The 23,826-nt window shown below is 38.5% G+C and overlaps 4 protein-coding genes and 1 non-coding gene across 6 annotated transcripts; 4 read left to right on the top strand and 1 right to left on the bottom strand.

Moving 5' to 3' along the window:
- The first annotated feature begins 729 nt into the window (after positions 1 to 729).
- tomm40l (translocase of outer mitochondrial membrane 40 homolog, like) lies at positions 730 to 9,159 on the top strand. The gene is made up of 10 exons (XM_037795035.1): positions 730 to 869; positions 3,440 to 3,642; positions 3,806 to 3,873; positions 4,202 to 4,294; positions 4,383 to 4,484; positions 4,834 to 4,939; positions 5,097 to 5,219; positions 5,772 to 5,848; positions 5,976 to 6,078; positions 8,046 to 9,159. Exons 2-10 carry the CDS (start codon positions 3,441 to 3,443, stop codon positions 8,183 to 8,185), a joined length of 1,014 nt encoding a protein of 337 aa, XP_037650963.1. The 5' UTR covers positions 730 to 869; position 3,440; the 3' UTR covers positions 8,186 to 9,159.
- A 390-nt stretch (positions 9,160 to 9,549) lies between these two features.
- On the bottom strand, positions 9,550 to 11,478 carry LOC119503432 (apolipoprotein A-IV-like). Of its 2 annotated transcripts, XM_037795232.1 has the most exons (5): positions 11,195 to 11,478; positions 11,052 to 11,093; positions 10,811 to 10,961; positions 10,406 to 10,725; positions 9,550 to 10,339 (listed from the first exon to the last, which is right to left on the bottom strand). In XM_037795232.1, the coding sequence occupies exons 2-5, from the start codon at positions 11,083 to 11,085 to the stop codon at positions 10,146 to 10,148; spliced, it is 699 nt and encodes a 232-aa protein (XP_037651160.1). In that variant the 5' UTR covers positions 11,086 to 11,093; positions 11,195 to 11,478; the 3' UTR covers positions 9,550 to 10,145. The 2 variants fall into 2 exon arrangements, with proteins under 2 accessions (XP_037651160.1, XP_037651159.1); XM_037795231.1 differs by having other exon boundaries at positions 9,550 to 10,725.
- Positions 11,479 to 15,773: 4,295 nt separating this feature from the next.
- On the top strand, positions 15,774 to 17,183 carry apoa4a (apolipoprotein A-IV a). Its single transcript, XM_037794190.1, has 4 exons — positions 15,774 to 15,878; positions 15,967 to 16,020; positions 16,111 to 16,264; positions 16,406 to 17,183. The coding sequence occupies exons 1-4, from the start codon at positions 15,809 to 15,811 to the stop codon at positions 16,983 to 16,985; spliced, it is 858 nt and encodes a 285-aa protein (XP_037650118.1). The 5' UTR covers positions 15,774 to 15,808; the 3' UTR covers positions 16,986 to 17,183.
- A 713-nt stretch (positions 17,184 to 17,896) lies between these two features.
- trnas-cga lies at positions 17,897 to 17,978 on the top strand. The gene has a single exon. It is a non-coding gene; the product is annotated as a tRNA-Ser (tRNA).
- Positions 17,979 to 18,954: 976 nt separating this feature from the next.
- Positions 18,955 to 23,826, top strand: apoea (apolipoprotein Ea). The gene is made up of 5 exons (XM_037794191.1): positions 18,955 to 19,121; positions 19,409 to 19,459; positions 20,627 to 20,777; positions 21,849 to 22,136; positions 23,384 to 23,826. The coding sequence occupies exons 2-5, from the start codon at positions 19,417 to 19,419 to the stop codon at positions 23,670 to 23,672; spliced, it is 771 nt and encodes a 256-aa protein (XP_037650119.1). The 5' UTR covers positions 18,955 to 19,121; positions 19,409 to 19,416; the 3' UTR covers positions 23,673 to 23,826.

Raw genomic sequence — 23,826 nt, 5'->3', positions numbered from 1 at the left:
TTTTTGTTTTTCATGACTTTAAGGGCTTTTTACGTAAGAAAGAAACTCAGAATGAAACACATAAGATAAGATAAGATGAACCTTTATTAATCCCCGGAGGGAAATTCAGGTGCCAAAGCAGCAACATCAGCAAACATCAGCAAAGAGAGTGAAACACAGGAGAGGTACAGGTAAACAAAAATTATGAAAACAATAAATAGAGATATAAAAGGTACAGAGTGAATGGGTGAACATAGTGTGTACAGTCTGTCAATAAATAAATGTATGTGCAATAAATAAATGTAATATGTACATATGTGCAGTCTATAAAGTGGTATATAGGATTTATAGTGTAAATTAAGTGTAAAGTGCGCCAGTGGTTAAACCTACTACTATTAAACCTAGGTTTCATTTTCATATACTTGGATTTGTGCAAATACAATTTTCCAAGAATGAGAATGTTATTCACCAGAAAGTCATCTTTTGAGTATTAAGGGAAAGCTGTGACCTACAGACCTTCTGGCTGCCATTTGACCTTGAAGGTATTCCCTTCATAACATTTTTACTACACCTCTCTGCTATCGGCAAGCTCTCAACCAATCAGAAACCTCAGAGTCAAACATCCCGCCCCTTTACAACTGACGACACTCCGACTGGCCAATAGCGTCCGAGTAGAAGCGTGACGTCGTCGACTTAAAACCACGCCTTCAATTCTTCTGACACATAAAATCAACTGACAGGTGTCTCAGCCAATCATCACTCAGGGTCACGATCTGCCATCCAATCAGAACGCGTCTTGAGAAAAAAGGGGCGGGGCAATAGCGTCACTCACTTCTTCCTGGTGTTACCGGATTCAACTTCCGGCTGCATCGTCCTCTGGAAATCACAACGTGAGTAGCAACATTAGCTGTGTGTTTTATATAATAAAAGGGTTAAATGGAAACATGGGAAGCTGGTTTTTCGTCAGTTGAACTCTCAATATGTAGTGTTTGTTTTCCTTCACCTCCAGTAGCTGTTTGTTTTGAGGCTGTTTGCTGCTGCTGCTGGTTAGAAGCTAGCTAGATAAAGCTAACTTCTTCATACTGTAGCTTGTAGGTGAGGCAGGATTCATTCAAACATCAGCTACAGCTCATAAAGAAAGCTGTTAGCCAACACTGGTTTTCTCACCTATTTCTGTCACATATTGATGCTTATTATTAGCCTGTTTACCTGCTGCTGCTGCTCCAACTTCATATGAATGAACCTGATCTGTGAAAGGTTAAAGGGGCACTCCACTCTATTGTAACATCACACATGATGAAGATCAGGTTATTATATGAGTAATATATGACTAATATGTGTACTACTTACTTGTGTCTTTTTACTAATATGTGTACTACTTACTTGTGTCTTTTTACTAATAAGTTTGCACTATATTCCCTTTTTTATTTGTCCTGTATCACAGCTGTTACTCTGCACTATACTCAGTTTTAACAGTTTTCTTCATCTTGTATTTTTATGTCTGGTATAGGGATGTCACAATACCAGAAATCTAGTAGTCGATACCAATACCAATGAATTTATACGATTCTCGATACCAATTCGATACCACGGTAAAAAAAGTAATAAATCCCATGTAATTCAAAACGCACTCTTTTATTAAACCATTTGAACATTACAAAAACAGAGGCATGTAGCCTTTAAGTAATAAATAAAATTAATTGACCCTTTGTGTTCATTTTGGCGTATCAGCAGCGTGTTTTCAATCGATAGTCAGGCGACGGACACAACATACTGACCGTGAATGCATCTGGTCTGTCAGCCCAGAGTAGTAGGTTTAGGAGGCAGAGGAGTTATTGTCGAAGCGAAAAGCAAACGCACCTTTTTGGCAATATTTCACGTTTAATCCCGATGCTATAAGGGAACCATAATGTTATTGATACTTATTACTGCTTTACCTGCTGCTGCTGCTCCAACTTCCTATGAATGAACCTGATCTGTGAAAGGTTAAAGGGGCACTCCACTCTATTGTAACCATACAAATGATGAAGATCAGGTTACTCGTTATGGGAGGTGTTACTACTCAGTCTGAGTCTTGTCACACAGTTTGTTTAGTTTCTTGTTTTGCTCTGAGGGAAGCTTTGAGAGAATAAATCCTGATGATGTCATCAGGGTGTGTTGTGATCTTGTTATATGAGTTAGATAGATAGATAGTAACTTTATTGATCCCGAGGGAAATTCAAGTTTCCAGCATCACAGTTCCATAATGCAAAATCATGTAAGTAAAAAGGCAGTAAAAAAGTTAGTAGTGTAAAGTACACAGTACAAAAAAATATACCAGATATAAAAATACAAGGAGATGAAGAAAACTGTTAAAACTGAATATAGTGCAGGGTAACAACTGTGATACAGGACTATTTAAAAAAAAAAGTGAATATAGTGCAGAAGAGCCTGTTAAAAATGAGTATAGTGCAAGGTATCTCCAGTAGCTTAGTCTATGAAAGTACACTGTGTGCATTATTATCTGTCCTGCAGACCGTCCTCTTTTGCCTCTATGCAGTGTTTTTTGTTAGCTTTTGACACTTAGAGCAAACAGTTTTTACACACAGTAAACAGCCAGCGGACAGCACTCTTACCCTTTATCCTCCAAAAACGTCCGACTTGCAGTTGGTGAAGTCACATTCCCATTCCCGATAGCGTTTACGTCAACATCAGATGTTTCTGAAAGCTTGGATATACAGTATGTATTGATAATATAGAAAATGCCTGAAAAAGCAGGTATTGTCCCCTTAATCAGCTGTATAAGGGAATTAAACCGAAAAAAACTAATGGATATAATACTATATTGTCAGTGCTCTCAGGTGACTTGTTACCATCTCTACCGTCCATCCTAATACTTCTAGTACATATCCAACTCACTGAGAAGCAATTTGAGAAATTGGCAACATATTATCTTTACCGTTAACCTTATTTATATTTTTGTCATTGTGTACATTTTAATTTTGTATATCTGTTTATTGATATTTTTATACTTCTTATTCTCTTTCCTACTTTGTACGGCAACTGCTGCACAACAACTTCCCTTGTGATGAATAAAGTTCTATCTTACCTTATCAGGGCGTGAACGCTGCATCGGTGATTTTGCAATACTTACATTACAAATTGTTTGCTATATGTGAGGGGTCAACCAGGCACGGAGGTCTAATGGAAGACACTATTCGTTGCATTATGTGAAATGTAGGATCCAGAATATTTGTGGATGTGGTCAAGAGGATATCTTGGCCTCTACGTCGCTGATTCTTTTCTCTAAATCTGTCTCTCGCGAGTGCCCCAATGTTACAACCTTACGTTGCTAATGTTGCTAATGTTTTCTCCTGTGTTGATGTACCTTCTAATACTCAACGGCACCAACAGCCAAACATTCTCTCTTGTTTTCAACCCAGTCACTCACCTGCTCTCTTACTTTATTTCTCTCTGACAGAATGGGCAGTGTTTTGGCTGCCAGCTCCCCCAACCCCCCACCACCTGCCTCTGGCGGTGCTGCTGCCGCCCCCGGGTTGACGGTGCCGCCAGGCTTCGGGATGCCTCCAGTCTCTTCCATTATACCCTCAGGAGAGGAGCAGGAGGCAGAAAACCCTCTGCCTAACCCGGGTGCATTTGATGAGTGTCATCGCAAGTGTAAAGGTGAACTGAGATAATTGAAGAAAGTCATTTGAGTCAAAGCTTAAGAAGTCTTGCTTCTGATAATTATACACTAAATAATTAATATTTCTATACCTGTACTACCTAGTTTTGCTTTCCTACGTGTCTTTTCTGCACCTAACAGCATCCGTGTTTTTCTTCTCAGAGGTGTTCCCTATGCAGATGGAGGGCGTCAGACTAGTTGTCAACAAGGGCCTTAGCAACCATTTCCAGGTCAGTTGAGTTTCTTTCCATCAGAAATTTTCACCAACACTAATTGAAACTGTCTTTTTGGTCTGTTCATTACCCCTTTGACTAACTGATACACAAAATATTTTTTTCCTCAGAGGCCGCTGTGTTAAACAGCTGTGCTTCTGTTTTATGTGAATTATTGTATATCATGTTGTATATGTTGTATTTTATTGTGTTATGACTTCGTATGGCTGCTACCTTGGTCAGGTCGCTCTTGTAAAAGAGATCTTTGAGACTTTCTGGTCAAATAAAACTGCAAATGTGTAAAAGGTTAATTTTTTAATAGTATCCTTTTTAAACCTTCTTTAAGGTGAACCACACGGTGCTGCTGAGCACCACGGGAGATTCCACCTACAGGTTCGGCGCTACATACGTCGGAACAAAGCAGATGGGTCCAGCAGAGGTACGCTGCAGTAAAGTCAGCCTGAATCTGAAAGGTTTTTATATATTCTTTCTGTATAAACTGTAAAACAAATGCTCTTTTTGTTCAGTTTTTTCCAGTCATGGTGGGAGACATGGACAACAGTGGCAGCCTTAATGCCCAGGTCATCCACCAGATCTCCAGCGGAATACGATCCAAACTGGCCTTCCAGGTAAAGCTAAAACTAAAAAACGTTTCCCCCTGTTTGGACCTTTTTATATAACTTTAATACCATTTGTACCGTAATATATAATAGACAAGCTTATCTCTATTTAATTTTTCCTGATTTCTCTCACTGTGCATGATGTTAACTGGATCTGCTAAACCAATAAATCGGCAGATTTTAAGTTTGTCCACCAGAGAGCAATGTAGATCTTAACCAAAAGTGTTTTTATGTTATGTGTTGATGTAAAGGAATGATTACCAGCTGATAATTTTAATTATAGATTTTTATTGCCCTTAAAAATCCAGTATCCGTCAGACAATAATGTTAACTTTGTCACACTCCATCATGTCCTCAGACACAACTGAACAAGTTTGTGAACTGGCAAGGCGATGCTGAGATTAAGGGAGAAGATTACACTGCAACGATTACACTTGGAAACCCAGACGTCCTCGTCGGCTCTGGTAGGTCATCATTTTGTCCTCCAAAGACTGAAACTACTTTCTATCCTTTAAATGATTTAGGATTGTTTTTAATTTTCTGAAAGTAAACATCTAATTTAACCAAAAAACACAGATTTGTTCTGACCCTGAGCACCTCTTGTTGTCTTGCTGTCGTCAGGTATTGTTGTAACACACTACCTCCAGTCCATAACGCCGACTCTGGCTCTGGGAGGGGAGCTGGTTTACCACCGCAGGCCGGGAGAGGAAGGCACCGTGATGTCGTTAGTCGGCAGATACACAGGTGAGACGCAGGTTATTGTAAAGCAGGTTGGATCCAGTTTAGTTGGACTTGAAGGTGCTCTATACGATATCCAGAGCATTAATATAGCAACAAACAGCTATTTGTTATGTAAAGATATAGAGGAGTAATGTCTACCTGAGCAGAGAATGAAGTCACTCTCCCTCTTTATTACACAGCTTTGTTGTCGATGTTGTCGATGCTATGTGTAACAGGCCGCTGCAATGTGTAACAGGCCGCTGCAAGGTGTAACAGGCCGCTGCAAGGTGTAACAGGCCGCTGCTAGGTGTAACAGGCCGCCGCTATGTATAACAGACCGTTGCTACGGACGCAGTTCTCAGTAAGAAGCCGTGTAATGTGATAATGTACAGCGAGTGGGTCATGAGGTTTATTGACCGGCACGCTGTACATTATCCCGTTAGCTGCAAGCTAGCTAGCTCAGCCGTCGCCATGTTGAGAGCCTTGCGGAAGCAATAGAAATGCTTCCAATCTCACATTTAGCACCTTTAATGATTAATGGTTGAACCAGTATTGACTTGACCTTTCTGTTTACAGGCAGTAACTACATCGCTACATTGACACTGGGCTCAGCGGGGGCTCACGCTTCATACTATCACAAAGCCAACGAGCAGGTAACTTGTTACCTTTTTCTTCTCCTGTTTGTCAGCCTTCATAATTAGATGAGTAAACGTTCCCTGATCCATCCAGGTGTGTTTTTGCTGTGCTGAAGGCAACTAACTGTCTGCTCTTCTTCAACAGTTGCAGCTCGGCGTGGAGTTTGAGGGGAGCACCCGCATGCAAGACACCAGCGTGTCGTTCGGCTACCAGCTAGATGTGCCTAAAGCTAATTTACTGTTTAAAGGTACGACTCGCGTGTACACACTCTATTTAAACACTTCCATTACCAAGGTGACCATCCTGCACAGGGAGTCTTTACTTTTCCAGCAGCCAAGTATGTTTATTATAGATTACAGAGGAAAATCTAAAAGATCACCTGTTAAATCTGTAGAGTTGATTGATGTGACAGGAAATGTTGTGTCCTGGTTTCTGTTTATACGTCCAGGCAAGACGGTAGTGACAAATGAAGTGAATGAGCAACTTTCCTTCAAGAGTCATTGCTGTGCTTTAGCATTAGCTGTGAAATGTCATGCAAATTATATTCTGAGAGGGAGTAATTGTTATATTACCACAGAAAAACAGCAGTAGAAGAAGTATTCAACTCAACTGAAAAAAAGTTTTTAAAAAAATATCAGAAAAAAAGTAAAAAAAATATTGGAAAAAATGTCTGAAAAAAAAGTAAAAAGAATTGTTTTTAAAAAGAGTAAAAATAAATGTCATAAAAATGTCTGAACAAAGTTTAAAAAAAATAAAAACAACCGTTTGAAAAATTTCAGAAAAAAATAAAATGTCGGAAAAAAAGTTTTTTTTTAAATTGTCTGAAAAAAGTTTTTTTTTAAATGTCCGAAAAAAAGTAAAAAAAAATTATCTGAAGAATTTCTTCTTTTAAATTGCCTGAAAACAGTTTTGAAAAAAGTAAAACGAAATGTCAGAAAAATGTCAGGATTTTTTTTTTTAAATGTCTGAAAAAAGTCAAAAAATAAAATGTCGGAAAAAAAGTTTTTTTCAAAATTGTCGGAAAAAAGTTTTTTTTTTTTTAAAGATGTCCGAAAAAAAAGTTTTTTAAAAAGTCCAAAAAAAGGTGTTTGAAGATTTCTTTTTTTTTTTAAATTGTCTGAAAAAAGTTTTTAAAAAAATGTCCAGAAAAATGCCTGAAAAAATTTAAAAAAAAAAAAAAAAGTCAGAAAAAAAGTAAAACAAATAAAATGTCTGAAAAAAGTTTTTTTTTTAATTTCCGAAAAAATATCTGAAGAATTTTTTTTTTTTAAATTGTGTGAAAAAAAAAAAAAAAAAAAAGTTTTTGAAAATGTCAGAAAAATGTCTGAACAAAGTTTTAAAAAAATAAAAACAACTGTCTGAAAAATTTCAGGAAAAAAAGTAAAAAGAAATGTCAGAAAATGTCAGGAAAAAAAGTTTGAAAAATGTCTGGAAAAAAAGTCAAAAAATAAAATAAGTTTTTTTTTTAAATTGTCTGAAAAAAAAGATTCTAAAAAATGTCCGGAAAAAAAGTTTTTAAAAAAAGATGTCTGAAGAATTTATTGTTTTTAAATTGTCTGATTTTAAAAATGTCATAAAGAAATTCAAAAAAAAAAAGTTTTAAAAAAAAGTTTTTTAAAAAATTGTCTGAAAAAAAGTTTTTCAAAAAATTGTCTGAAAAAAGTTTTTTTTTTTTTAAATTTCCGAAAAAAGTAAAAAAAAAAAAAAAAAAAATCTGAAGAATTTTTTTTTAATTGTCTGAATAAAAGTTTTTAAAAAAAAGTCAGAAAAAAAGTCAAAAAAATATTGGAGAAAATGTCTGGAAAAAAAGTCAAAAAATAAAATGTCGGAAAAATTATTTTTTTAAATTGTCTGAAAAAAGATTATTGGAAAAATGTCCGAAAAAAAAGTTTTTAAAAAAGATGTCTGAAGAATTTTTCTTTTAAATTGTCTGAAAAAAGTTTTTAAAAAAATATCCAGAAAAATGCCTGAAAAAAGGTTTTAAAAAAAATATCAGAAAAAATGTTTTTAAAAAAAATTTCTGAAAAATTTCAGAAAAAAAAGTAAAAAGATAAAATGTCGGAAAAATGTCGGAAAAAAAGTTTTTTTAAAAATTGTCTGAAACAAGTTTTTAAAAATTGTCTGAAAAAAGTTTATATATATATATAATGTTCAGATATGTTTTTACATCACTGTTTATAAAATCTAAAATTCCATCTCCTGTTCCTTTTCCAGGTTCCATAGACAGTAACTGGGTAGTCGGTGCAACGTTAGAAAAGAAGTTGCTCCCGCTGCCGCTCTCTCTGGTCCTCTGCACCTTCCTCAACCACCGCAAGAACAAGTTCCAGTGCGGCTTTGGCGTCACCATCGGTTAGACTTGACTGAGCGGCGGGTTATCGACCCGCAGACCGACCTCACAGAACGGACAGACTCACCGTGGACGAGCAAACTATGCCATGTACAACACTGTGTGTCCCATCACTTCAATCCGTCTCTCCATTAGGCCATTATCACGTTATTGGTTTCATCAAATGAAGGTTATAATGTAAATGTAATGCATTTAATCCTGTAAGATTAATCGGCCTGAATGATCAGAAGTGAAACTAATGATGTGATTGGTCGGGAATTTGTTGACTCTCGACTCAAACCAATAGGCTGTAGAAAGACGTAACACATTAAGAGACATTACAGAATTACAGAGCTCTTTGTTTTTGTCATTGAGTTCAGTGCCTGTCGCTCCGGTCTTGAATTCTATTCTCGTTTTGTTTTTTTACTGTAAAGTCTGTCTTGGCGTGCGGTGAATGAAATCGTTGTGCTTGTTTAAAGAGGATTTATTGGTTACAGACATGTTTACCAGCTATCAGGGGGGAGTGTACTGTACTGCATGTCACGTTAACAATCCATCACTTGTTTTATTGCCTTTTTTATGTTACATACATATGGAACAGTATACATATGGCCTGTATATACCTCTTGGAAACTGATAAATACCATTTCTTACAAAAGAAAACTGCACGTCTTTGGTCGTTTTCTTCAGTCCGTCTCGTCTCTGCTGGATTGTGATTTCATATGAATTTCTTAAGGAGTGCTCAAGTCAGTTGATTCCAGATACCTCAGAACATGGAGATTATAAACCCTAAAACTGTGTCAAATTAGTACAATTCTGACTAAATATTATGTGTCACCCCTACCAACTATAATAAATGAGATTCAGGTACAGTTGCAGTTTTGTCAGTGGTCACAAATCACTTTATCTGTTGCCTTTTATGGAGTCATAGGTGTGCCATAAAAAAAATAATAAATCTGTAAAAGAATAAGGAAATTACAAATAAAATAATAATTGTAAGCATTTTCATTCATTTTCATATTTATTTCTGTATATATTTTTAAAACCATATATTTTTTTGCATTTAAATTACTCTATGCCTTCTGTATTTTTTTGTATTATTTATTTTTATATAATGTAATTTATTTTTTATCCCTTTTCATTTCCTTATTCTTTCCCCTATTACTATTCCTTGAAGGGCCAAGCTGTCAATCAGCTGGCTTTGGGCGGGCCTTCCTGCCCAGGCTGAGAAGTCAATTCCTGCACACATATACTTGAGACTTAAATTGAGTAATTTATATGCAAAAAAAAAAAACATATATTTAAGAAACATATACAGAAATAAATATGAAAATAAATGAAAATGCTTGTAATTAGTTATTATTTTATTATTATTTTATATTTTAATATTTGTCTTTATATTTCCACATTTACTTTCTTATTCTTTTTCAGATTAATTTTTTTTTTTTTTGGCACTCCTATGACTCCATACACCTTGAAGACTTGTAATTTGTTTCACAATTTCTACTAAATGTTGGCATGAAAAACAGTTAATCAGTGCTTTTATGGCCCTTTGATTTAAAGTTTTGAAATAATATGAATCAAACTATAGAGCATGAGTATTAGATATATGACCATCTTTTGATATTTGGATGAAAAACAGGAAAGCTTGTTTGATATTTAGTAAGCAAAAAAAGTTGTTGGAGAAAGGTCTTGTAAACTAAAGTCAGTTGGAGTCATCTTCTGCACAGAGTGATTACATGGACGATGAGTCATGATATTATGTCTGTGTTTAGTGCAGCTCTATGAATTTGCCTTTTAATTGTACAACAATTGTATAAAAGTAGTCTCGTTAATGAATCACTCTTCTGTGAAAAGAGTCTTGCATGCTTATTAAGACACCAAAAGACTGAACTTATTGGTTAGATTTATATTTATTAAAATATAGATTAGATGAAGCTGACAAATATTTGGTGTGTGGAGGCCGTGAGGCTGACGAAGAAGTCCGTTTACTGGTTCTTCTGAGTGAAGGACTCCCACAGAACGGTCAGGCGAGCCTGCAGATCCTGAGTGGTGGCGTCCAGCTTGGCCTTCAGCTCCTCTCCTCTTTGAGCCAGGTTCTGCTGGATCTCCCGGGTTTTCTCGGTCATCTGGGTCTCAAAGCTCTGGGTCAGGGGGACCACGGTCTTCTGAAACTCCTCCAGGCTCTGCTCCATCTTCTTCTTCATCTCCTCGGTGAAGGGGATCATCTGGGCCTGCATCTCGGCCACGCTCTTCTCCAGCTGCGCCTTCATCTCCTGGCTCTTCTGCAGCATGACGGCCTTCAGGGCCTCGGGATCCATGGCCTCGGCGTAGGGGGTCGTTTCCTTCTTCAGCTCCTCCACCTGCCTCTGGAGCTGCGCCACCATCTCCGCGGCGAAGGGCTGCATGCTAGTGCTCATGGCGGTCAGATCCTTCTCCAGACGGGCCTTCAGCTGCTCGGCCTGCTCGGAAAACTGAGTTGTGAAGTCCTGGGTCAGAGGAGCCATCTGAGCCTGCAGAGCAGTGGCGTACAGGTTCACTGTGTCAGAGCTCTGAGAGATCATGGTGCTGATAGACACAAGAGAGAAAACTGTTATTAACTAGAAACATATACTATATTTATAATGTCGTGAAGCTTCTTTATCACTCTTACTTCACTTCCTGTCCCATCTCAGACTGTCTGATCTGATTCAGGGAGTCCTCGGCGGTGAGTGTTACTTGAGAGACGTAGTCCCAGAAAGCATCTCTCACCAAATCCAGATTGTTCCTGGGCGGATCCTGCCACAGGATGTTGGCATTGCAAACTGTGGACAAAAGATTTAGCAGATTTAGTATAGAACCAAAACATTTATTCAACTATATATATATTTATTTCAAAGAGAAAATTCACTCACCAGAGACAAGCGCGAGAACCACAAGTACCTTCATGATTGATTCTGTTGGATAAAGAAATTAGATTAACAATTGAAAAACATGTAAAAATCTGAAACTTATTTAAGTCATGAAGTGTTTTAATAATAATAATAAAATATGTTACCTGACAGAGGCAGCTTCTTTGCTCTGAGTCTGGTAACTTGTGTTGTTTCAGACGCCTGTTAAGAGCTTTTATAGCAGTATTGAAGGGTAAAGTCCTTCTCTCGTTGCCCCGCTGGACAGATTCTTGTCACTGCTGCCACTCCACGTCGTAATTTAAGTGTCATCGCATTAATCGCCCTGTGATACTGGCATCAGAATGGGATGAGTAATGGTTTATATCACTAAATCAGCGTCACGTACGGCGGTTACACAGCAGACAGTGGACGAAAGGGGTATTCAAATCCTTTAAAGTATTGTGGCAAATAACTCAAATTTGAATATAGCAAATAAATGTGCAGAACATTTCACTTAAAGCAGCAGTAGGCAGGGTGGAGCGAATATGATTAAAGTTATTTTTATAAAACGGTCACTATATCCTGACAGTGAGACAGGTAATCTAAAAAAAAAAATCATGTGCCTCTGTGTCCTCCGGTGCTCCTAACGGCATCTGCAAGATTTCACAGACCGGAGGAAAATAACCAATCAGAGCCGAGCCGGAGCCTTGCCGTCTCTGAGCAGCTGTCAATCACTCGCGAACTCCGATCAAACGGTCCAATATGAATCAATATTCTGTTACGTTAATGCCTATTTCTAGCGTAAAATGTTTTCAAAAACATCTTGTAGTGTACTGTTTAGCTGTAAAATGAGAAAGTTTGCGATCCGGCAGCCATGTTGAGATCTGTTGAGGAAATACCAAGCACCGCCTACCAGCCAGAGCACAACCAATAGGAACGCTCTCTCTCTGAAATTACCTGTGATTGGCCAAAGTCTCCCGTCACAGGCTAGATTTTTTAAACCCTGAAAAAAGAGCCATAAATCACACTTGAATTACAAAATACTGAAAGATTATTATGGATTTTTTGCCCAATGATGCCAAAAATATACTGCCTACTGCCGCTTTAACCTGTGACAGATTATTACATGTATTATTTTTACTCCAGAGTTGTACACCTTGAGCTTCATCCAACACCTTTCTTATAATTTGCTTCAAGGTTGCTGTGTGCGTCACATGAAAACAGCTAGATGTTTATCAGTAGTTTCACCTGAGAGGGAGACTTTAGCTCCTCCGTGCTATCAGTTTGTCGGGAGGGGATTGTTGTATAAGGAAACATGACGTTCTTCAGTAAAGATTATCTGCAGAGCTGATGGCACAGCTGGATCAAAGTCCTGCTCACCTTTCACTGATCTATAAAACCTCTCACAACAGTTGTCTTTAAGATGAGAGCATTTATGTGGATCGATATGTGTGTTTACTCTGTGCCTCTTAAGTTATAATGGAGTAATCAAGAGAAACAATGCAGGACTTGTACTGCAACAGAGTGATATAATAACAGCCTCGTTATCTTATTTATCTTATCTGCTGACATTCCTTACTCCTGAGTGTCACCGTGTTTACACATGTTACATAAGAGTGACTTAAATCATGTCTCCTGAGTGTCTTTCCACTAATTACAATTACACATGATATTAAATAATGGGATTATAATGTTATATTATATATTATATACTATGCTATATATTCTTTTTTTACTTTTTAGCCATGCACGCAGCGTGGCTAAAAAATAGAAATATCTCAACAGAATGGATTGCCTTGGAATTTTCTACAGACATTCATGGTCACCAGAGGATGATGCTATGCTTCTGTAACGCGCTGTTGGTCAGGACGACGTTATCAGCTGTAAACGCTGTATGAGAGTAGTGGAGATCGGCGACCGTGAGCTAGCCAGTGGGGCGCGCTCCTATGCACTAAAAACACACACGGCCGGCCCGGCTACGTCATCAAAGCACGGAGAAACTTGTGTTACTACACACACAGAGGGAGAGAGACTTCATTCTCTGCTCAGGTAGACATTACTCCTCTAGGGGAGAGTGGGGTAAAATGAGCCAGTGGGTAAGTTGACCCACCCCCTGTATCTTGGCAACTGTGATTATGTTTTGTCATGTGACCATAAATTCAGGAAGTACCCATCATTTCTATCTTGCTGTGATGAAGTGAAGCACATGGGAGAAGTAGTAAGTATTTTTTTACACCAAAAACAGTTTTTTCCCTATCAAAGTAAATTTTCTGCATGTCAGGAATAATGAATGTTAGGTCAAAGCAAATTTATCCAGGTCTAAAAAAATATATTATACATGTTGGTGATTTACTAAGGTATAACACCATGTTAATCCCTTCGCTAAAGATTAGCCTGAATTGCTAAACTGGGCCATTTTTTCCAAAATGGTAGCTATGGGGCAAAGTGAGCCAAAGGCTATGGGGTAAGTTGAGCCACTGGCTCACTAATATTCTACTATTATTCCGAGCCACTGGCTCAACTTACCCCACCATAAATTAACCAAATTAATTCTCTGATGTATAAAATGGTATTACTGTTGAGTGTTACACAACTTGGTTTGATTTTTTTATGTGTTAACCTTTATAGAAGAGGGAGATAAAGGAAGTTAAAACAGTTGGTTATAGTGGAACAGCAGAGGCAAAGAGGGTCCTCACAGAGGAGGTAGAGAAGGAGCTTGCAGACCATATCAAGAAGCTGGCTGAACAGTTCCACGGCCTTACTCCAAAGAAATGCTGTGAACTGGCATTGGAATTGGCAGAAAGAACAACCTTCCTGTCCCCAACAACTGGAAAGAGCAGGGTTTAGCAGGTAGGCCTAGGTCAAACCAAAGACCAAGACGAAAATCACAGCGTACAGCAGTTCTGAGGAGAGTGTGATGCCATCCCATTTGATGACACTTGAGCATGAGAGTTCTAATGATGAGAGAAGTGAATCAGACATCTCAGATCTGTCAGTTGGTGACTTTGTCATAGTAAACTTTGTATCCAAAGGCAGGAGCTACCATTACATTGGCTTGGTTGAGAGCCTGGAGGGCAACGAAGTGAGTGCAAGATTTCTCAGAAGAATCCAGGGAAACACTTGACGTGAGAAGCCCACCTTTGTATTCAAGGAAAAGGATGAGGCATCTTTTCCACTGAGTGATGTGCTGAAGGAGCTACCTCAACCTCAAAAGGCTGGAGGAACTGCAAGGAGGGAGCAACAGTTCATATTTCACTGCAACCTTGACGACTGGAATATTGTCGAATATTGAATGATATTTTGATTGTTCAATGGTCTTGAAACTCACAGGTGGTTTGTTCTCACAAGTTCATAACTGTGAAACTGTTTGTTAACACACTTATGCTGAGGTTTAAACTTAAAAACTCAGATGTTCAGTTTACCCCACGATGGCTCAACTTACCCACTGACTCGGATCAACTTACCCCTTACCTGGGGCAAGTTGAGCCACAGGAGCACTTTTTTTGGGAAGGTCATTTTTTCCAGACAGCTTTGTGATGGATGCATGCTGATCATTTCATTTGATAGGAGAGATCCTGAATTTAAGGTTCAAGTTTTCATTCTGCTTCTGTCTCATTTTTCCTAACCTCGAGGACAGCATAAGTAAAAATTGGCTCATCTTACCCCACTCTCCCCTATATCTCTACATAGCAAATAGTTGTTTGCTGCTATATTAACGCTCTGGATATCGTATAAAGCACCTTTAAGTAAAATGTCTCAAAGAAAACATCAACTATCGGATGGATTGTCATGAAATGTGGTGATCCTCTGACTTTTCTTCTAGCGCCATCAACATTTAATTCGTCCAGTATTTTGTTTTATGACTTAATACCTGCAAAACTAATGACATTCCCATCAGCCTAGCAGCTGAACTTTACTGTGTTTAGTCCCGATTCGCAAATCTAAGCATGCTAACACGCTAAACTAAAACTGATGAACATGGTAAACATTATTCCTGCTAAACACCAGCATGTTGGCATTGTCATCGTGAAGATGTTAGCACGCTAACAGTGGCCTTTAGCTCAAGTACAGCCTCACAGAGCTGCTAGCATGGCTGTGTAGACCCTTTTTTAAAGTTATTTTAATATTATTGTCAATTATAATTTTGTATAATAAATATAAGTACTATAAGTATACTTAATGTTTAAAAAAATATTGATTGTTAATTTAAGTGTATTTGTAATTTTATAGGAAATAAAGCTTTCTCTCAGAACTAGGACATAAAACCTAAGACCTATAACTTAATCTGTATATACAGTGTGTATATATAGTTATATATACACACTGTATATATATATATATATATATATATATATATAGTATGTGTATATATATATATATATATACACAGTATATATTTATACTGTATATAGTTATATTATATATATGGATATATAAAAAAAACTAATAAATGCTGTCAAATTAAAACTATATAGTTTTAATTTGACAGCGTTTATTCATTTTTTTCTAATGATAGACCCAGAAAGTATCACATAATGACATCAATCATACATCAATTAATATTATTGTATTATTATAATAACTAAATAAAAACCAAATATCTCTTGCTCTGAAAGATGTATAATGACATGTACATGAGGTTTCATCAGACAGTGGTGATGTGGTCTTGTACATGTTACGTCTGTTGTGATGTGGAAGCAGCAGTGACAGCACGGCACTCAGCGTTGGACTTTACTCCTGTGTTTCCACTATACGCCTCAGCTGCCTATATATACTGAGCCATGAGCTGTGCAGAACCCACCCACTGTGTTCAACAGCTCCCTGACCGCAACAGCAAGCTCATCCACACAGGTGAGACACCAGCAGCACCATGTCACTTTTCAGGTTATATGATATGAAAAATAACCACAAAGAGCTAATTTTGCATCTTTCTTCTCAGCTGCAGCATCAGTCATGAAGGTCCTCGCAGTGCTCGTCCTCGCTGTTTTCACAGGTAAGAAAGTTTTGGGGTGAACATCAACATGTCTTTCATTTACGTTGGAACAAGAAGTATTCAATGTTCAACATGTGTTTGATCTTTCAGCAGGTTGCAATGCCAACATCGTGTGGCAAAACCAGCCCAAGCCCGAGGTTGAGATGGTGAAAGATGCTTTCTGGGACTACGTCGCCAGGGCAACCACGAACGCCGAGGAGTCCCTGAAGCAGATCAGACAGTCCAAGCTGGGAAAGGAAGTGAAGTAAGTAGTCTCAAAGGGATAAATATGCATTTACTAAAGACTTGAAGGAAAGAGCTCTTTATTTTTGTTGTTGTTGTAAGTTTCAGCTTGGAGAGGGTGATGAATGTTTCTCATGACTTATTTCTGTTTGTTTCTCTGCAGCACCCTCATCTCTGAGAGCACTGACGCCGTCAACAAGCTCACCGACACTTTCCGGACACAGGTGGCTCCTCTGACCGAGGACCTCATGACTCAGTTTACCCAGCAGGCCGAGCAGCTGAAGACCCGTCTGGAGAAGGATCTGACCTCCGTGGGAACCAGCCTGAAGCCCTACGCCGACGAGCTGATAGCTGACCTCCAGAGGCAGGTGGAGGAGATGAAGACGGACGCGGCACCCTACGCCGAGACCATGGACCCCGAGGCCCTGAAGACCGTCCTGCTGCAGAAGAGCCAGGAGATGAAGGCTCAGCTGGATCAGAACATGAACCAGCTGCAGGCTCAGATGGTCCCCTACACCGAGGAGATCAAGGAGAAGATGGAGCAGAGCCTGGAGGAGTTCCAGAGGAGCATGATCCCCCTGACCCAGAGCTTTGAGACCCAGCTGACCCAGAGAACCCAGGAGATCCAGCAGAACCTGGCTCAAAGAGGAGAGGAGCTGAGGACCAAGCTGGACGCCGACGCCCAGAACCTGAAGAGGCAGCTGACTGCTCTGTGGGAGTCCTTCACTAAGATGACCCAGTAAACGGACTAATATCTATACTAAGTTTTCTCTCTGTTGAATCAGAGTTGAGTTTATGGGACAGATAAAAAAGTGCAATACCTCATTTTCTATTTTTGTATGTGGATGAAAGATGTCAGTATTTCCTCTAGTATGTTACTGTTTACAACTATAAGCTTTCATCTGTAAAACAACAATAAATTAAAAAAAAGGTTGAATGTATTTCGTGTTGTCACTTTCTTTGTATTCATCAATTCAAAAATGAGCTGTAAAACCAGAAATGCAACCGCCACTGTCCAACCTTTATAAGCAATCTTATGAAGGTATAATAAAGCAAGATTGTGTAACTTTTTAAGAAAAGAAAAACAATTTCTCTTTTACAAATGAAAAGTTTTATTCATAAAAGCACACACTTGCTCAAATCAATACGCTCAGGGGTTTTGCTGCTTCAGCTAACGTTAGCTCATGTTTGCAAACTTTAAACAGATCTTTCTGTGTAACTGACATTATTGAGTCAGATTATTGACATTACAACTGTGCTATTATTAAAGAGGACCTATTCTGCTTTTGTGCTTTTTCCCTTTCCTTTGGTGTGTTGTATAGTTTTTTGTGCATGTAAAAGTTACAAAGCCCAAAGTCCACGCCAAACGGAGATACTCTCCCCCACAGAAACTCTGCTCCTGAAATGCCTGAAACGCCTTGCTTTAAGTCCTGCCCTTTCTTCCATAACGTGGTGATGTCACCAAATAACATATTTGTATAATACCTGCCTAGTGTTTAGTTTGACATGCCTTCAAACAAAGCTGGTTAGAGCGGAGCTGGAGCGGAGTCCGAAGAGTTTGGCTCAGTTGACCAATCAGAAGAGTGGGCCAGCTGGCCTATAAAACCTTCTTTTTAGTAAAGACAAGATCACACCCAACGGTCTGTATTGTTAAGTTGTTGTGGCCGAGTGGTTAAGGCGATGGACTCGAAATCCATTGGGGTCTCCCCGCGCAGGTTCAAATCCTGCCGACAACGATCAGTGATAATGAATTTGTTACTGTCACAAATTGATAATGCAGGTTACAGTCTTTGATGATACTGTAACCTGTGAGACAAAACTACAGCTTTGCTCCTTTAAAGGGATAGTTTGGGTAAGTTATGAGCTATTTATCCATAGTCAGTGTATTACCAACAGTAGATGACGGTCAGCATGACCCCAGTTTGGAGAAGCAGACAGGAGTACCAGTGCAGGAGCAAAACAATTTACTTCTGTGGACGTTGGCAGCAGAAAAACTTATTTTAGACACCTAAAAGAAAGGCACACTTAAAAAATATATATATATCATTTTAAATGTACGCTATATTTAGAATATTTTCACCACTTTAACTTAAAACTGTAATTTTACCTCGCAGAACACAGGAGACAGTTTTATAAAAACAGCTTTTTTTCATATTTGCTCAAAGTTACCGACTGCAGCTTTAATCCACTGAAAGCACTCCTACTGTGCCCACACATCTTCTGATGGTTGTTAATGTATTTAATGCCTTGTGTCTGTTTATATTTTTGTCAACAGTAAGGACAAAAGTACATTTCCACATTTCCAGGCAATAAAGTATTTAATTGATTACTCCAATCTGTATGGATGGAAGGTAATTTACTGGAAGGTTTCCCATCTTATAAAAGTTGTATAAATGCACGCAGCGGTTGTTAAAGCAGACTCTGAACCAGATCAACTGGACAATGATGTGACACAAGAATGACCCTTGGCCATTTCGCTGTTGTCAATAGCATTGTGCTTGTGACAGACAAGGACAGAGTGAGATTCAGATTTTTTTCTGATTATCTGATGGTGTAGTGATAAACTGCGCTGCATTTTATTTAAGGAACTGTTAATACTGAAATTAAACTGGTAATCCAGAGGCCTTGACCACATGAAACCTCTGATCAGATATTTTGGGTGTTCCTAATTTCTGACCTGTGCTTGCCTGTGTGTACTTTCAGAGTGCGACGTGGAGCCAAAATAACACAAACACAGCAATAAAAGGTGAGAACGACGAAGGAACTTCGGACGCATGTCAGCAATCCTCCTGACATTTATTGGATCGCATCAAAGGCACCTAGACTGTATAAATACTGAGTGACGAGTTCAGTCAGTCTCAGATATCAGGATCACTGAGGTAAGTCTCACACTGTTTCTATTAACAGCCGGTTGGTCTTGTAGTGGTTGAATGAAGGTTTTTGACTTTTTTTTAGCTCTGTAAAATCATTTGTTTAAAGGTTTGTGTTTATTTAAACTAGAAGTGGAAAGAATTTGGTTAAAAAACTGTCATGGTGATGATTCATTACATCTGAAGTAAAAAAAAAAAATCTTGAAATTAATGTTGAACTGGTGAAAGTAAAGTAAAAATTCTGTATGTCAGTGTTGAGATCATTTTAACCTTTTTATTAATATATGATATTCCAGTTTTCATCATGAGGGTCTTTGCAGTATTCCTTGCGCTGGCTGTCCTCTCAGGTGAGTTCAAAATGTTTTCTTAGGGACACATAAAAATATATATATTTTTTTTAAATTGTATATTGTATTTATTTTTATTGGACTTTTTTTTTGCATTACAGAGGTAGGGAAGAAGACATACTGTACATAGACCTACACTTAAAAGGAGAAAATTATACACTTATGTATATAAAGAAAAAATAAACAAAACCAGTAACTCGAAAAAGCGTTTCTTGATGGCAAGTTGCCGACCGCTGAACAGTTAGTGCACGAAAAGCTTTAAAGGTACAGAAAAGGAAAGGAGGAAAGAAAGAAAGAAAGAAAGAAAGAAAGAACAAGGGAAAGAAAAGGAGGAAAGAGTGTAAGATAATAAAGAAGAGAAGAGGTAAATACAGATGTGGGAAGAAAGGAAGAAACACATTGAGATTTATGTTTTTGAAAATCTGGAAGCCTGCCGTAAGCTTCTGTTACCTTTTGGGGCTTTTATTTTGAAAACACAGTCTACTCCAGGGTCCCCCAGTAAGTGTGAGAGTTTGAAAGCTTCACACTACTACTATTACTATTACAACAACAACAACCACTACTACTACTACTACTATTACTACTATTACAACAACAACTACTACTGCTACTACTACTACCACGACTACTACTACCACTATGGCTACTACTATTACAACAACTACTACTACTACTACTACCACTATTGCTACTACTACTGCCACTACTACTACTACCACTATTGCTACTACTACTGCCACTACTACTACTACCACTATTGCTACTACTACTACTATTGCTACTACTACTACCACTATTGCTACTACTATTACAACAACTACTACTACTACTACTACCACTATTGCTACTACTACTACTACCACTACTACTACAACGTATAAGAATGCAAAGGAAGCAAAAGGAGCTAATATATTAAATAACTATCACAAGTTGTCTTGAAGATGTGAGCAGTATATATGCAGGTTCTACAGTTTCTCTAGTGGTTTCTAAAGCTCTGAAGTCAGTCTTTGGGCTCCTCAGTGTCCATGTAGTCCAAATACGGGTCCCACATTTTATAAAGTGGTTTATTCTTCAAAGACGAAGAAAAATCCTCAAATGAATGAAATGACACTTGAAAGATTTAGAAGTGGATATCTGAGTTTGTCTGTCTCCGTCCTAACAACGCAGGCTGCCATGCGAGAAGCGTACCTCAGGATGAGGGGAAGAACCCGTGGGAGGTCGCGGTGGAGAAGTTCAACGATTATGTCATGGATCTGAACTCGAAGGTCAACGAAGTGGTGACGGGCATCCAGAGATCCCAGATCAGCCGAGAGCTGGAGTGAGTTCATTTAGGGGGAAAGTTATCTAAGTAATAAATCAGTTTATTTGCGCCATTGACCTTCTACTACGTGAATACTTTGTACATGATAAATACTTTATGTGCTATAAACTCACATATATAACAGATTGTCTACAGATCGTATTTGTAACATTATTAGTGTTTTAATCTGCACTACCTGCTCAAGGAAATATTTTAGATTTAGTCCAATAAAGGATCACTGCACTCACTCTTGTGTGTTTAAACCAGCTGAACCTGCAACTAGAGGTGAACTGGTTCCCACTAAGAGTAAAAAATATGAGTATGAGTGTAATATCTTTATGCTTTTGTAAAGCAGAAGACTAACAAACGGCTCCGCTAATGCAGCCTCCAACATTAATTCACATTCATTTCAACATATATTTACACTTCTTTTTTCTCAAGTTTCAAGAATGTATTGTCATTCTCTCCATACACAAGTAGTCTTGCTTTTTTTTAACTTTTGATACTTTTAGTACATTTTGCCAGCAATTTTTCTGTTCGTTTACTTATAAATACTTCTAGCAGGACAGAGTCAACACTGTAACTGGGACAAACTAGATCTTTATCAGGGTCTTTGTGTTCTCGTGTGTTGCATCCACACAATGTTGTTTTTAGACCTCTGCTTGGTTACACAACAGCCAGTGTGTCCTCAGCTGAGTGTGAGGAGGTTAATCAGCATGTGTCAGTGAGGTGAGACATGTAGAGCTGCTGACTAAGGCCTGCGGTGCAGGTGCAAGTCCACTTTTCGGTATGTCTTGTTTGGACTTTTATTGGTTCATTCCCAGCCACTATTGAGTCTTCACTCAACTTTTACGTTTAAATCCTTTGATTGATTTCTTTGACATGGAAGGGCTCAGGTCAAACAGAGCTCCTGTAGATAGATCTCCAGCTCCGCTGAGCAATTTTTCTATTCTATGTTCTGTTATCTTGAATGAGGCCTTTATTTGACCTCAGTCTTGACCCCCTTTGAATCCAAAATATTTCACAAAAACCACCAACAAAATCCCTAAACTCATCTGTCCCGCCTTCCCCCCACTACATCAACAACAGCGGCCTGATCCAGGACAGCTTGGCTGAGCTGGCCACGTACAAGGACGACCTGCAGACCAAGCTGGCCCCCTTCACCCAGGACTCTGCAGATGAACTGGGCCGAGACCTGCAGAAGCTGACCGACAAGCTGGGAGATCACATGAGCGAGGCCCGGGAGCAGATGGAGAAGTACGCCGAGGAGCTGCAGACCATGATGGAGCAGAACGCCGACGACGTCAGAGTCAGGGTCACCGCCTACAACCGCAAGATGAAGAAACGCCTCAACAAGGACACACAGGACATCAAGAGGTGAGTCAGATCCACTGGAGGCAGGGAGGCGTTCACTGGAGGCTGATGGAGAACTCTGTCCAGTAAGAGGCTCTCACACTTTCTCTAACTTTTACCAACCAAACTTTTAAGAACTTTTGATTATTTAATTCATCTTAGAACAGTTTCATTTTGTAGGGTCTTCATCAAATACTTCGTACTAATCTATGTTTAAATTAGGTCTGTCAATCGATTAAAATATTTAATTGCAACATTTTGATCAGTTCAAAATGTACCTTAAAGGGAGATTTGTCAAGTATTTAATACTCTTATCAACATGGGAGTGGACAAATATGCTGCTTAATTAAAATGTAAGTATATTTTTATTATTGGAAATCAATTAACAACACAAAACAATGACAAATATTGTCCAGAAACCCTCACAGGTACTGCATTTAGCATAAAAAATATGCTCAAATCATAACATGGCAAACTGCAGCCCAACAGGCAACAACAGCTGTCAGCGTGTCAGTGTGCTGATTTGACTATGACTTGCCCCAAACTGCATGTGATTATCATAAAGTGGGCATGTCTGTAAAGAGGAGACTCGTGGGTACCCATAGAACCCATTTACATTCACATATCTGGAGATCAGAGGTCAAGGGACCCCTTTGAAAATGGCCATGCAGGTTATAGTTTAAATACTAAGTCATGTTTTAATTGTCTTATTGTTCCTTTTTAATCTACCGTATGTTCCCAGATTAATGGTGTGTTTTTAGAGGTTAATTCTGACTAAATATCTTAAAAATGACTAAATAATATCTTAAAACTTGACTGTTTTTGAGCAAAATCTTAATGTCTTAAAATCTAAATAAATGTACAGTATATACTGTACATACGTCCATACTGCTACTTAAGTATGATGAGGACCTTTCCTGGAAAGTATTTTTACACTGGGCTTTTTTAGGAGGGGATCTTAAAGAGACAGACACTAAAACGGAGCGTTTCAGACAGAGGGTGAATACAGGTATATTCAGACAGACTGTATGAGAAAAATAAAGTGTTTTTTTAACATTAAAACATGTAAACATGTTCTAGCAGAAACCTTAAATACAAGTATGAACCTGAAAATGAGCATGATGTGTCCTCTTTAAGAAAATAATCTGAATACTGCATTTAAACAACAAATAATACTTTACAACATACTGGACGCTGAAACAATGTGATAAATCAGATGTTTTTGAATTGTATTCTCCACTCCAGTTAAAACTGCTCTGTCTTTCTCTCAGACATGTCGTTGACTTCTTTGAGGACCTTCAGACCCGCAGCTCAACCAACATGGAGAACATGAAGACACGGTTGGACCCTTATTTTGCTCAGGTTCGTGACAACGCCCAGGCGAAGATCACCACCCTGAATGATCTGCTGATGTCTCAGGCGGAGCAGATGAAGGAGGGCATCGAGAAAACTGCCGAAGACCTGCGGGTCACCCTGGAGGACAAGATGAAGGAGGTGAAGGACTGGTTTCAGCCTTTTGTCTCCATGATCACTGGTAATGATCAACCTGTCAGCCTGTAATCAAACAGTCTGGAACATCTGTTTATCCATCACATCCTGTATCAAAACCACCTGTTTTAAATAAAGATACTCAGCTGTTTTATCATGAATGTTCACCACAGTCTGAATGTCTCAGTGTCACTGAAGGCCCTTCAATAAAAAACAGTTGCTCACA

The sequence above is a fragment of the Sebastes umbrosus genome, chromosome 15, assembly GCF_015220745.1.
Source record: "Sebastes umbrosus isolate fSebUmb1 chromosome 15, fSebUmb1.pri, whole genome shotgun sequence".
NCBI classification, from domain to species: domain Eukaryota; kingdom Metazoa; phylum Chordata; class Actinopteri; order Perciformes; family Sebastidae; genus Sebastes; species Sebastes umbrosus.
This window is presented reverse-complemented; position numbering and strand designations above follow the sequence as displayed.